The 13,724-nt window shown below is 38.4% G+C and overlaps 1 protein-coding gene across 1 annotated transcript in view; it reads left to right on the forward strand.

The window, feature by feature from the left end:
- caln1 (calneuron 1) overlaps window positions 1-11,970 on the forward strand; it is a 65,208-nt gene extending 53,238 nt beyond the window's left edge. Inside the window, exons 5-6 of the mRNA XM_062419462.1 lie at window positions 3,947-4,103; window positions 11,843-11,970. Coding sequence (XP_062275446.1) covers window positions 3,947-4,103; window positions 11,843-11,970 — 285 coding nt within the window. The remainder of the gene's footprint in view (window positions 1-3,946; window positions 4,104-11,842) is intronic.
- Window positions 11,971-13,724: the final 1,754 nt, after the last annotated feature.

A 13,724-nucleotide genomic window follows, 5' to 3' on the forward strand; every position in this document is an offset into this window, starting at 1 on the left:
TTCTTTCACCATATTCTCCCATAAAGGTCACTCCACGCTTGAATGTGAATATAGTCTCTAGAATGTGGAAAGAGAAAATAAAATGGCTTTTTCTTATCTGCCACTGGAGTGCTCAGTGGATAAATCCATCCTCCGCCTTGTCCTTCTTTTTCCTGGCAAATGAAGCTCCGGCAGTCTGTTGATGTCCGCCAGCGATGGCGTCGGTAGGAGCAGCAAGGTTGTGCGAATGTCGGGTAAACACAATTAGGGCCGCCAACCTGTCTCCCTTGGGAAGAAGTGACAGAGGACTTGGCTTCAACTTTTAAATGGCAGATGCTCCAGGATCGCTCCAGGTGGATCTGTCTGTTTAGGGCGGATTAGCGCAAATTTCTCTGTTTCTCAGATGGAAACTAGAAATAACCAGAGCTCTGCTGTCTGTGGGAGAGCTTTTCTGTTTCTGAATAAAAGGAAACATCTGTTTTATGTGATGCACATGATGATGATGATTATGATGACAATTAGGCAGATATGGACAATTATACACAAAAAGACTTTGTGAGATTGCTCAAAAGTTTGTGTGCATGTGTAGAAGTCTGGAGGCACATTGCTCTGTAAAAGGTTTCTGCTGCAGCTCATTAGCATCAGATGGCCTTCACTTGAACAGTCCTCTACTGTGAGACATCGTGTGTGTGATGACTTTATGAAGTTATTTTACAGTGTTTGACAGCTGGTCAAAATACATCATAGTTTCTAAATTTTATATAGTCTGTTTTACAACTTGTAGGCATTAGTGGAGTCAGCAATGCAATACTTATCCATATTATGGCTGATTAATTTTATAGTACAACTGTCAATATCCTCAATCTCAGTGCAGTGCTGCATGTTTTAGTAGTTGTAGTTTGGTTGTAGCAGCCTTTCATAACACATTTATTTGCAAAGTACTTTATTCTCATTCGAAGGATACAATTTTGCTTTGAATTAGTCTGTAAATACATAAATAAGTGTAATGCATAAAAGAAATGTAGCACTAGGTTTTGCAACAATAGTGAATTCATGTTTAAATTTCCCCTTGTTAAAAACAGTTGAAGTACTGATTTTCTGCAGACAGAGATTATAGCTATTGCTAGTTGCCAACTCCAGTCCGTAGTTAGGCTTTAAGTAACAGAAAGAAAGAAAAAGAATCGTATACAAGTTAAATACCAATTAAAACATAAAATTAAAAACATTTCAAGTCCTGCCATATAAAAAGTGCATACGGATCTGATTCTTCTGCAGCGAGTCTTTAACGGTTCTATCAAAAACCTTAATATCTTCATTTATTTTTATTTCGGTTGGCAATGTTTTCCACATTTGAGAGCCTATTATGGAAAAAGTCGACTGCCCAAAGGACCTATAATGGCGAGCAATTTTACATTTGCCACTTGTTGCACCCCTAGTGATCCTAATACTAAAAAACGTTCATAGAACATTTGGTGCCAAATTCTGTAGACACTTATAAACCACTTTGATGGATAACATTTTTAAAAGATTATTAAAAAATAAAAAAACTGAGCTAATTATACTGCATCAGTATGTGGCAGTGATGTCATCTCAAGGTGATGCCTGATGTCATTTTTCCATGCAAACATCATATCTGGAGCATTCTGCACCACCAAATTTTATGTTTACATGTATGCAGCCAATATATGGAATAACCATTTATTCTGCTCAAAATCTCCATTTCACTGCAACGTATGTGATTTATCACTCTATTATTGTGTTCCTTTTACTTTACCTTCCTCTTGCCAACATTTACATTTACTTTCCCATTAGATTAATGTCCTGGCAAAACAAATGATGACCCCCAACTTTTAATTAGCTTTGATAATGAATCTTTATGGAGGTTGATTATCATTTGAGGTGGGATTGAGTGAGTGTTCATTAGCTCACTCTGAGGTGGAGAGATAACAAATGGTATTGAAGGAAAGGGATATTTATGTCCAAGTGTGATTTACGCAGTTATCTACCCAGTGGGTCTGCCAGGTAGTCCAGTGGATATTATCCTTCTCTCTGTGGATGTGCATCATTTATCGCAATATTGCTGAGTCCTGCAGATGCGCTCGGGGATTAGAGATTTCCAAATTGAGATGAAAATGTGTTAAAGTGGAGTTTTACAGTGACGAAATGGCAGCATTCAAGAGTTTCTCACATCTATTCTACCTGTCTTGACACTAGCAGATGTGTAAATCACAATTTGTCTCTTAAAACCAGACAATCCATTTCAGTCCACGGTAATTCACAGCTTTTACAACCCAGAAAAACGTATTAAAGTAGTACTAGTAGTTGTGGTAGCGCTATTTTAGAGTTTGGAAGAAACTTAATCCTGTGGTCCAGTGCAGATAAAGAAATGCAATGTCAGAGGAAAAACAAAATTACAATATTTTGCTTGGCCACAGACTGTCCTTAAAATATTTATTAGAGTTGTAATGTCAGCTATTTCCAAATTCATGGGGCCTTTCTTTGACATGATATTGCCCTGCAATTTTAAAGTTAAGCTTAAAGTAAGTGTTTCTGTCATTAACATTCTGTTAAAACCTGTTGCCTATTTTTATGACATTTTGGTATGACTACTGATTGACAATGAAGCACATTAAAAGTTATTTGGTTTACAGGACTCCTCACTTACTTCAGCTCATAAACATTACAGAACAGGCAGACACTGTATATAATTATTTTTACTTTTTATTATTAAATGAGTAAAAATCACAAAAGGCAGGTTCAAGTCCACACCTTTTTAACATCAGTAGTGATAGTGCTATAACCGCTGAGTCAATGTGATGCGATGTTGTGGGTATTTGGTATTCCACTTTACCAGTCCATGTTTCTCCCTGTCAGACCAATCGTGACCTTTTCCTTTACTGTGTGATGCCAGCTCTGGCTGTGCCTCTGTATCCTAGTTTCCTCTCAGTCTGAACTCTGCCATGCCTACATCTTTACGCCAGGGACTGAGCTACAATCTCTCATTTGCTAATTCTCTTGTATCACCATAACGGAGCGGCATTTAACAAGTGTTTTTATAATAAGCTAGGTCATCGTGTGTGTTCAGCATTTTATCAATAGCCTGATACAAATGAGAGAAACAAATGTTGAGTCAGTAAATATGAGAGGGTGCATTGGCGTCCTTTCAAATGAATTTCTATTGAACTTATTCTCAGTCAGGTTTGTGGCATATTCACTCATGTCCTGTCAATTGAGCTTTTTATTCCTGTTTGGTTTAATTGTATTGCATGTAGGGATACAATATTGAGAAAAAATATATACTTTTTGTTTAATTACGGCTGTTAAGTGTTAAGTGAATTGCTGTTTTCAAGCAAAGGATGTGGATCAATGGCCAGCAGAGTCGTTTCTTCCTCTGAGTTTCCGGGGGGGAAACAAGTTGTGGTGTGTAAGTGTATCTGTGTGTATGTATGTCTGTGTGTGTGTGTGTGTGTGTGTGCCTCTTTTTGGATTGAATGGTGTAAATGCTTAAATTGAACAATAAATCAATCACTTTGTGGCCGTAACTCCAGTGCATTCAATTTAATGAATGCATCAACTTTGTTCAACACTGATTAAAGTGAATGCATTAGAGCAACGTGTATAAGAGCTACTTGGATGTGCAAGGTAAAGAAATATTAGTACATGCATGCTGATTTATGTGTAAGGTGTTTTTTTCTGTACTTGTAATGTAAATTATTTTTGGCAGCAAAAGCTCATGAGAGGTGTTTGAGCTACAGTGTGTTTATTTGTATTGTTTTATTAAAGTCTGTGTACTCTAGTCCTAAAAATTGTGGGAGAGTTGTGTCAAGTACACATCTGTTACTACTTGTTTGGTTAAGACACTCACTCCCCTGCCGGGCATATGAGAAAACACACTGTTTATTCATGTGAGAGAGCAAAAAAAACTGTTCCTCTTTCTGAAAAATCTCCTCATTTTGGTCTCCTGCAGTTTGACATGCAGAGGATCACCCTGGAGGAGCTGAAACACATCCTGTTCTACGCCTTCCGCGACCACCTGACCATGAAGGACATTGAGAACATCATCATCAATGAGGAAGAGAGTCTGAAGGAAAACTCTGGGAACTGTCAGACAGAGTTTGAGGGAGGTAAGCGAAAAACCCTGAGCGAACTTCACACTTAGGCGAGTGTGTGTGTGTGTGTGTGTGTGTGTGTTTGTGTGTTTGTGTGTTTGTGTGTTTGTGTGTGTGTGTGTGTGTGTGTGTGTGTGTGTGTGTGTGTGTGTGTGTGTGTGTGTGTGTGTGTGTGTGTGTGTGTGTGTGTGTGTGTGTGTGTGTGTGTGTGTGTGTGTGAGTGAAAGTAATCCATGCTGTCAGGAAGAATTTGAGCTTTCTCGTCAAGATCTACAGCCAACAGAGTCACAGCACACCTGCTAATTTATTGATTGGGGTGTTCGTGGGGACCGGCGTCAGGGGGCCACCTGTTCAGAAGCAGCAGAGATTAAATATGCAAAAACCAGCCATCCAATATTTATTGATATCAGAGCAGCTAAGAGTATTCTAGGACTTTTTTCCACTCAGCTGTTATAAAAACAGGAAATGTAATTGTCTCTTTCAAACAAATCATATCTCAAACCATTTGAGAACATTTTTGTCTGCATTCGATTGGTTTGTGTGCAGATTCAGTGAGTCGACCTTGGGAGCCCATCAAAATGTCTGCCACATTTTGATTGGAGAACCAGACTTAAAAAGTAATTTACATAAAAATGTGCATAAAATATTTACAGCTGAATTTGGAGACCAACACGCCTTTGGAAGCACAAACCGGTGCAAGTGCATTTGCTATTTAAATAACGTGGGCGCAAGGCAAGAAAATGACAACTGCGTTGGGGGAAACTAACAAAGACACATGCGTCGCGCCCCCCATCCGTTGTGCGCCGAGCGCAAGATGGGGCCCATGGATAGTTTTGTGTCACATTGCTCAGTTTGCAGTCCAGGCAGTTCTGTATAACTAACATATGTACAGGAGACTGCATGTTTACAAGCATCTGTTTGGCTGTTACTGAGCAGATGCTTGTTGCTGAACAGCCAAGAGAGACATTCAAATGAGAAGTTACTTAAATAAATGTACCTCTAGTCTTTTCACCTTTTTCTGAGATAGATGTCATTGGAGAAGTTAAGTCTCTTTCCACTGCAAAGTCAAAACAGATCCATACGCAGACTAACGAGGGACACCTTTTGTCAAGGTGGAAATCAAGATTATAAATGAAAGGTTAGAATTTGAAATTCACTTTTCTTCAGCTGACCTTTAGCCCACTTTATGCTGCATTTAGACACATTTCTAAGTAAGTACTTTTAATCTGTATAATGTGACATAAATGTGTTTTTACCTTGACTGATTCCACATGTGCAATTCAACTACTCTAAAAAGATGTCAGTTTTGTCTAGACACACATGCATTTTGGGTGTAGGAAATGCTGAGCAATAACATTCTCATTTCCTACATGACCTGAAGGCAGCATGGTCGAGCAGGATCCCAGTGTACTTTGTAATGAGTCCTGCAATGAGTCAAAAGTGCTTCAATTTGTTGATATTTCATTTCCTTATCAAAATCTTGTTATAATCATGGTCATGTGTGTGTGTCCGTGTGTGTATCTGTCCGCAGATAATCTCAGATACTACTGGACGCATCAGTCTAATACATTTTGTTCACAATTATGACTGCATTTTCAATTTGACTCACAATTAAAAAAAAAAAAAAATGTATAATGTCATTACTATTGAGCCTTACATAAAGCTTGATCTTTCATCTTTTTAGCAATCCTCACCATTTTATGATGTGTTATGATGTAGCAAAAAGCATTTCTGGCAAATTAGCTATAAAAACGAGGCTTACCTCCTCTGTTGCAGGCCATACGTTGGCCTTTCTTGTGGCTCAAAAACTGACATCCATAGAAAAGTTTGGTCTCATTTTGAAGAGGAACATCTGTAGATTAATTCCTTGTGGTCCATGTGGACCAAAATTATGCACAGAGGCCAAACAGCCTATTTTTTCTTATTATCAACAGATCTCTGTTAAGAGCCAAACCAACAATGAATTTATCCTACTTACAAGTATTGTATGTGCATCCAAAGCTTGATATATCTTATTCCTCTGTGCCATAAACGTCTGTCCTCCAAAAACAAGACACATCAGTTAGCTGTCAGGAACTGGGTGACATGTTACTTCGCCCAAAAGATTACAGTTAAGGTAGTTTGTGTTTGGAAACAGCTCCAAAGACAAATAATAGCGACATATTATAACCTTATATGTAGCACAACAACCTTGGTTTGGCTCTGCACAGGAGATTTGTACATAATAAAGATGGAGCCTTATCCTTTAATGTCACTCTTAAACACACACCAGCTTTTTTTGTGAATATGAGCTGTCACAGAGGCAATGCAGTAACGCTGGTGTCAAAGAGGATGGACACAGATAGCACCAGCAGTTTATCAGGGTCTTAAAACTGATGTTGAGTGATGACAACATGATGTTACAACTGATTTTATGATGAAGATGGACCACCGCAGGTTCATACAGAGCAATCACATTTGACCCGAGGCCCGTGAGTCCCACCTGCCACACGGGGACACCAAAATGTGCTTGGTCATAGAGAAATCAATAAATTGTGCCACAGTGAGATTCGTCCAGAGTACAGTTCATCATGCAACTCTGGTACTTAATGCTTCAGTTAACTGATATATGAGGTAGTATAAGAGGCACTTGATTTCCCTCTGGCTTCACCTTAGTCTGGAATCAATATGGTGTGGAGCTGGAAAAACAGCGGAATAAAGAATGTAACCACTGATCCATAGAAGTTCACCAGGCACTGATTCATTGCTGGACCAATTGCACGAATAGCGTAAAGCGCAGAGGAACATGCTGGAGCAGCTGTTCAGGGAGCAGCCTGGCTGACAGACGCGAGCGTGGAAATCGACTCTGATCCATGAATGTCACAGCTGCTATACAGGTGTGTAGATTAAGAGCCCCCATTTTACCAATATGTTTATATTACATGTTTGTGATGCACGATTGCAACATGTTGCTGCGAGTAGACCCTTGAGTTCCTTCTCAAGATGTTTGGTTTTATTTGGTAATATATAATAAAAAAATAGGTTACAGTTTGATTGTTTGTGAAGTGTTTCTACTGATTATCCACTAAAGAATAATGCGTCTGAAGCACGTGTGATTATAGACAGCTGTAGGTCAGCAGCCTTGGAGACCAGCACACACCTCATTACCTTCATGACCACAGTAGCCCACTGAGGAAAATCACTGTGGACATTTGGCAGTGGTGTAGTTACTTTGAGTGACTGAGGAGGTGTTTTACGAGGCCGAGAGCAAGTTCAGGCGACTGGGCTGAAAACTAACGTCTGGACCCCAGCTCTCCCATCTTCATAGTCAAAGCAGCAGCCGAACACATGTTCTTTCCGTTGACACCTTGTTCACCTCACCCTGACTTAAACAGCAAAAGACAGATAATTGAAATCTCAACTGAACTGCAAAAAAACAACTACTTTATCAACTCAGGCTCTTTCAGCTTTTAAGACATTTAGCCTCATGCGAGAACACATTTACATATTTGAATGTCCCAGGTTGGATTCAATAAACTTTCTTACATAACTGCCTGAACTATACTGGTGGAAAGAATATTAATTTTGCAGTAGGTTTGTTTTAGTTGTATATTTTATTTTAGTTCATAGTATCATATTTAAACTCAATTTTCATTCAGATTGATATTTTAAGTCAAACAAGCATTTCTGATCTTTTGAAAGGGGCCATCTGTCCAGCAGGTCAGGATCCCTCATAAATTTCATTTGCACCTAACAGAAAATTGATGAGTTTATGTAAAACAAGAAAAGATCTGATGGATTATTTCACTCTTTTGCAGTTTTCCCTGTCTCTCAGAGGGTTGCTAGAAATGATTATCAATGTCTTGAAATTGAATAAAGTACTTTGCAGCATTAGCATGAAGGACACTGAATTCTTGTAAATTCTTCGAACAGTTTGATTTATACTAAAAATCTGTGAAATAATCTCATGCCAGACAGTGTTTTATTTGGGGGTGGGGGGGTTTATATTGACCCAGTAGGTGGAGATTTTTGTGTCGCGTCACAAGAACCTTGGCCTTTAAATAAGCGGCTTGTGACTGAAGTATCACCAGTTCAAATCTTCAGCAGGTTAAAGGTTTACAGGATAAAACTCCCTCATTTCCACTGCTCTGGTGCCAATGGACAACAGGTCAGGCTGCGGTTGTACTAGGCAACTTCCAGGTGTGAATATGAGTAACTCTGAGTGTGAGCCATGGCTTCCTTTGCTCTCAGAAAATCAACTTTGGTTAAATAAAGGTTGTAAAAAATATATATAGTCTACTATAGATTGCGTACACACAGGAACCGAGATTAAAGATCAACATTAATCCAGTGTTCGAGTTATATACAGTAATGATGGTTACTGGCTTCAATAGCTTATTCTTAGACAATCTGTTTGGACAAAAGGCACTTTTTATAGTATGTGAGAGTCTGGAATAGTATTTTTCAGCTGGAGACTGCCAGCTAATGATTTCGCCTCAAAGCTTCAGCCAAGAAAGATGTAGCAATTTCTGTCCAACTTTCCACATTGCATTTTCTTTGGAACAGCAAGAAGGATTTTTGATGACCTCAGTGCTTTTTGAACTGAGAGTTAAAAATAGAGTGAGTGAGAGAGAGAGTGAGCCATGTGGTTGTGGGTCATTGGCCCAGGTCCCCCTAATTACAACACAGCCCCGGTAAAATCATTTCTCACCACTCGCAGTCTTCACCACAGGGAGGAAGAGCAGTTGACTTACCAGCCGACGCCGGAGGTTGATTGAACCAGAAAATTATCTCACAAAGAGAGCCTGGACTGCTGTTGTGTGAATGTGTGTGTCAGCTTGGATTTCTAAATAATATACTTAAGTTCAACATCCCTGAGGTTGTAATTTACTGGCATTCTCATGATATTATGGAAACAAGTGCAGTCCTGTGTTACATTTTGCAGCTGTTGATGCATGAAAATGGTACTCATCACACCGTACCATTGTTTTTTACAATGAAATGTTGAATATCTTAACTTTTTTGTCTACCCTCATTAATATACATATATGGGTTTGGACAAAACATCGATCAGTATAACACAATATAATTTAACAGCAATACAAACTACACCTGTACATTGAATTAACAAATCTTTCAAACATGTTTATACAGATATTAACATAAACCTTAGGATTGTTTGCAGAGCTTCTGTATTAGACTGCATTAGTTTTACAAAGTGACTGGGTGTATGTATTTGTGTATGGTATGTAACAGGGTTTTGTCACCATCTGATGACCATGATCAGCCATAATTAGGGGTACTCCACCGATTTAGGATCACACTGCCATTAACCCTTAGATGCATGACCTACCGATACCTACACTCTTCCATGAGTGGGGTCAAAAATGACCCCAATTAAAATGAATGCATTTTATGCTGTAAACTTAAGAAATGTATTTCATTTTGGTTAAAGATGATGATTTGAATTATATTTTGGTCAACAAAATAATTATTTCATGTTTGACATGGTCATTTATCACTTTTTTATAACATTTTTATCCCAGCTTTTAAAAAGGTCAAAAACGGTTAACATCCAAAAAGTATCCCAATTAGAATCAATGCATTTAATGCAATATTATAACACAAGAATGATTTCATGTTTTCCATGCTATCACAACTTCAACATTCATTGTTTGTGTATCCGTCTGTCTGTCTATGCATGTACACACACGCGTCTTCTTTCTTCTCACTGTGAGCAGCTGTTACAAACTACTTGTTTCTGGCTGTGAGCACTGCACACAGGGTCACTGCATTTCCAGCAACTATTGGTGGCTTTGCACACATCTTACACCTCTTTCTCTTCTGTAGGCCCTGTCATAACCCTAACCCTAACCATCATAGTGAGAGTCTGCTTCTCTACACAACAAATGCAGTAATGTTAGCTATCTTAGTTACCTAGTGTTAGCTAACTAGAAAGTAATTTGATAATAATAATTATAATAATAATAAAAATAGGTGTGATTTATATAGCACCTTTCACATATCCAAGGACACTTTACAATTTGATGATGATAACACAACACTATATCACACAAAAATCATGTATTTGGAAATTAAGTTCATATTTTATAACAGCATATATATTCTCAGGTATAAAAATGATGATAATACTTGTACTAATAATACATGTATGTTGCTGTGAAAAAATAATCTTTAGGGGTGGTGAGACTGCTGACATTAGATGTGTGGATCGACAGTAAATATATACCTGACAGTCACAGTTGATAAAAATCAAAGGTTCCTAGGGTTAACCCTTGAAATTCCATAGAAAATGATTGGGGTCATTTTTGACCCCGCGTATGGAAGAGTGTGGTACTGATACAAAAAATGTGATTACTTAAAAAATATAACAATTAGATACAAATCCAAATGGCCTCGTGTCAAAGACAACCTATTTGAGGAATACATGGAAGATTAAACGATAAAAATTTAAAATTACAATGATATTGCAAAAAAACTACTGCTGGGGTCATTTTTGACCCCACTTATGCATCTAAGGGTTAAGTTGGGGGACTAAAATGAGAGACTAAAAAAATAATGAACAAAATTGCAGAAGCAAAAGCTGTGATGTCCTAATTTATAGTCCTTTAGTATGGGTCAAGCTCCAAACACGCTCAATCCTAAATTTCCCATAATGCGACTCAATAGCGTCTTTCATTATGCTCACTTCTTTCAAGCTTGACACCTCCATTTTGTAACTGTGATGACATCATCGGGGTTACTTCTTTAACATTAGAAAACTCCCTTCAGAGCCACAGCTGACATTTTATAGCCATTTTCACAGGCTGAGTAGTTCTCCTCATAACAAGTTAACTGTGTGTAAAAATGTTGGCATGCCACTTTAAATAAGCCTTTAACACCATATAATATGATATTTAAACATAAACTGTCTGTTCTAATGTGTTGGTTTTTTGTTCATAGTTTAAACATTCCCATACTACTGTGGTCATTTTGCTGGTGTGTGTCTGCTGCTGTGAAATCAGTCTGGTCCTGTGAATTGTAACGCTCACCTCAGTGTTCCTCTCTGCTGGTCACTTCCCAGCAACCCGCTGCTCATTCAGCTGGGATTCAGAGCAGAACCCTGATGTGAGATCACACCTCAACTGTGTTTCTTTTGGTCTGAAATGTAGTGGAAAATCTCTCTTCACGGCACATTTTTGTGGCCTAATTAAAAGTTAGAAGAAGTAGAAGATTTGTTAAATGTCACCTTGTTTATTGGCAAAGGTTTTGCAGCTGCTTTGCTTGTCAGAGTCAGATATCTTATTTTTGTGTTGAATCTGGAATTCGTCTATCATAAGAATGTATGAAAGAATAAGTCCAGATTACTCAGTGCAGACTTGGGTGTCTTTTAATTTTGGCCTTTTTTTTTTTAATGTTAGACTTTACAAGCATCAGATCACAACATCTACCTCCTAAGATCACACATTTTTCTGGGGTCCTTTGTGATACTTGGTTTGAATTGAATTTCTTCTCCTAATAAACCACAAACTAAATCTCTGAGAGGAGTAACATGACTCAAATATTAGGGTCTATTGGTTACAGTACTTGATGCCACTCTAGTTTGAATGGCATCTGACAAAGACCAGGTTACTAAGGAGAAAAAAAACTCCACAAATTAAATAAACGTAGATGTACACCCCAGAAAATGATCAATGCCAGAAGCAGAAGTAGTACCACCCTTTAAACTGCCTGTTTTCTAATTTATGTTCATCTTTTTCTCATTTTTCTTTTAGTTCACCCTTCAAAGAAAAACCGCCAGACTTGTGTGAGGAAGAGCCTCATCTGCGCCTTTGCCATGGCATTCATCATCAGCGTCATGCTCATCGCGGCCAATCAGATGCTGAGAAACGGCATGGAGTAGCTGCTCCCACTGTGAGCGGGAAACAAGCCAGCCTGCATGTGCATGCCAGTGGGTGAGGTCATATCCCTGTCGAAAAGAAAAAGAACTTAAAGGAATGACACGCAGAATAACCATCAACAAATTCAGTTTTTTAAAATTATTCTTAATGAGGTTTTATTTTTGAAAAGGTGATGCCTCTCCACTTGTCGTTCAGTGAAACCATGAAGCCAGCATGAGGAGTCATGCAGGACTCCTCCCCCTTTACTCTGACAGGGACACTCAAGGGCTGACATTACGCATAATACTTTGTCGTCTCTGTTTCCCTGATGCAATAAAAAAATGTTTAAAAAAATAAATTAATTAAGTGCAGGAGTTCAGAACTGCTCACTTTTCCAGTAGGCGAGATGTGACGTGTGTGTCTGCAGATCTGTCACCTACAGGAGTCTGATGAGCTACCTGGGCTGCAGTCAGGGCCCCGAGAGAGAATTTGAGAATGGGAACAATTGCCCTCTTATTATACTTTCTGGAAGGAGGATGGCGGAGCTCGCTGACATTCAAGCAGAAGGATCTGTACGCGTCAAGCCACAGCTCCTGGAGATCTTGTGGTGCTACGATACTTCAGCTCTCCAACTTTCTATTTTCAACTACTGTGTCTGTGGGCTGGTATGAGGTGCTGGCATCAGTTCATCAGTCCTACACATCAAGCAGTCAAGCGAGTAAAATATTGAATGGTAACTCCAGGTCTGAGTCTTGGCCTTGTGAGCATAGGAGCTCTGAAAGTCTCTACGTTTTGGTTTTGGATCTTTCTCCTGTTTGGTGAACACTGTTCAGAGTGGAAAGAGGTTTTTTTTTATTTTTTTTATTTTTATTAAATGTAAAAAAAATCCACCCTCCAATACTCTCACACTATTATGCATAATCTGTCTGTGGTGTTCAGTGAACCCCAGGATTTATTTTGTGAGGTGATTTAATTCAACTTTTTGGTGGACCTAACTTTCTCTCTCTGTCTGCCTTGTCTGCTTCTGCTTCGTACGTTTCCCAGAATGACTTTGGACAGCCTCCATACAGAGAACAGGTGTGAACCTATCACATTCAGCCATGTGTTAATGTGTAGGTGGAAAGAGCGAGGGCAATTAATGGAGCAAAATAGAAAGAGGTTTTCCAGCCGAGGAAACTTGAATTCCACCTTTTTGCTCGAAATGAAGTGTGTGCTGTGGCTCTGGCGTCTTCTGTGCAGGATTTCATCCTGAGCGCTCTGATTAATTGAAGGTTTTGCTCTTTAATTCTTGGGAAAACCCGAACATATCATTAATGTTTTAAATACCTTTTCATTACAGTACATTACAAATACATACATTTTGTCTGCTTTCCAGATCCAGTCTAACGCAACATCAATATATACAAAAATAAACACAACCAAATTGAGGGTATAAAACCACTAACAGATGACTCAATAACAGTGTTGAGGTATTAAAGGGTGGATTTATTTTTTGTCATTAAGAATCAAGTTGATGAATTATAACTTGGTGCTGTGAAAATTTTTGATCTCCTCAAGTTTCCTGCACAAATTGTTGTGGTCCAAAACAATACAGCACATTTTTATATGTAGTCTATGCATCCTGCATTACATAAAGTAATGAGTTAGTTATTTATATATTATTTCTTAATAGACATTTTAAATAACATAAAAAATGTGTACAAAACTTTGAATTATTCAGTATTTTATCAACATGTCATATCCTCATATCTAATTGTAAAACTTAATCTAAAGCCAT

The sequence above is a fragment of the Scomber scombrus genome, chromosome 5 (assembly GCF_963691925.1).
Source record: "Scomber scombrus chromosome 5, fScoSco1.1, whole genome shotgun sequence".
NCBI lineage: Eukaryota > Metazoa > Chordata > Actinopteri > Scombriformes > Scombridae > Scomber > Scomber scombrus.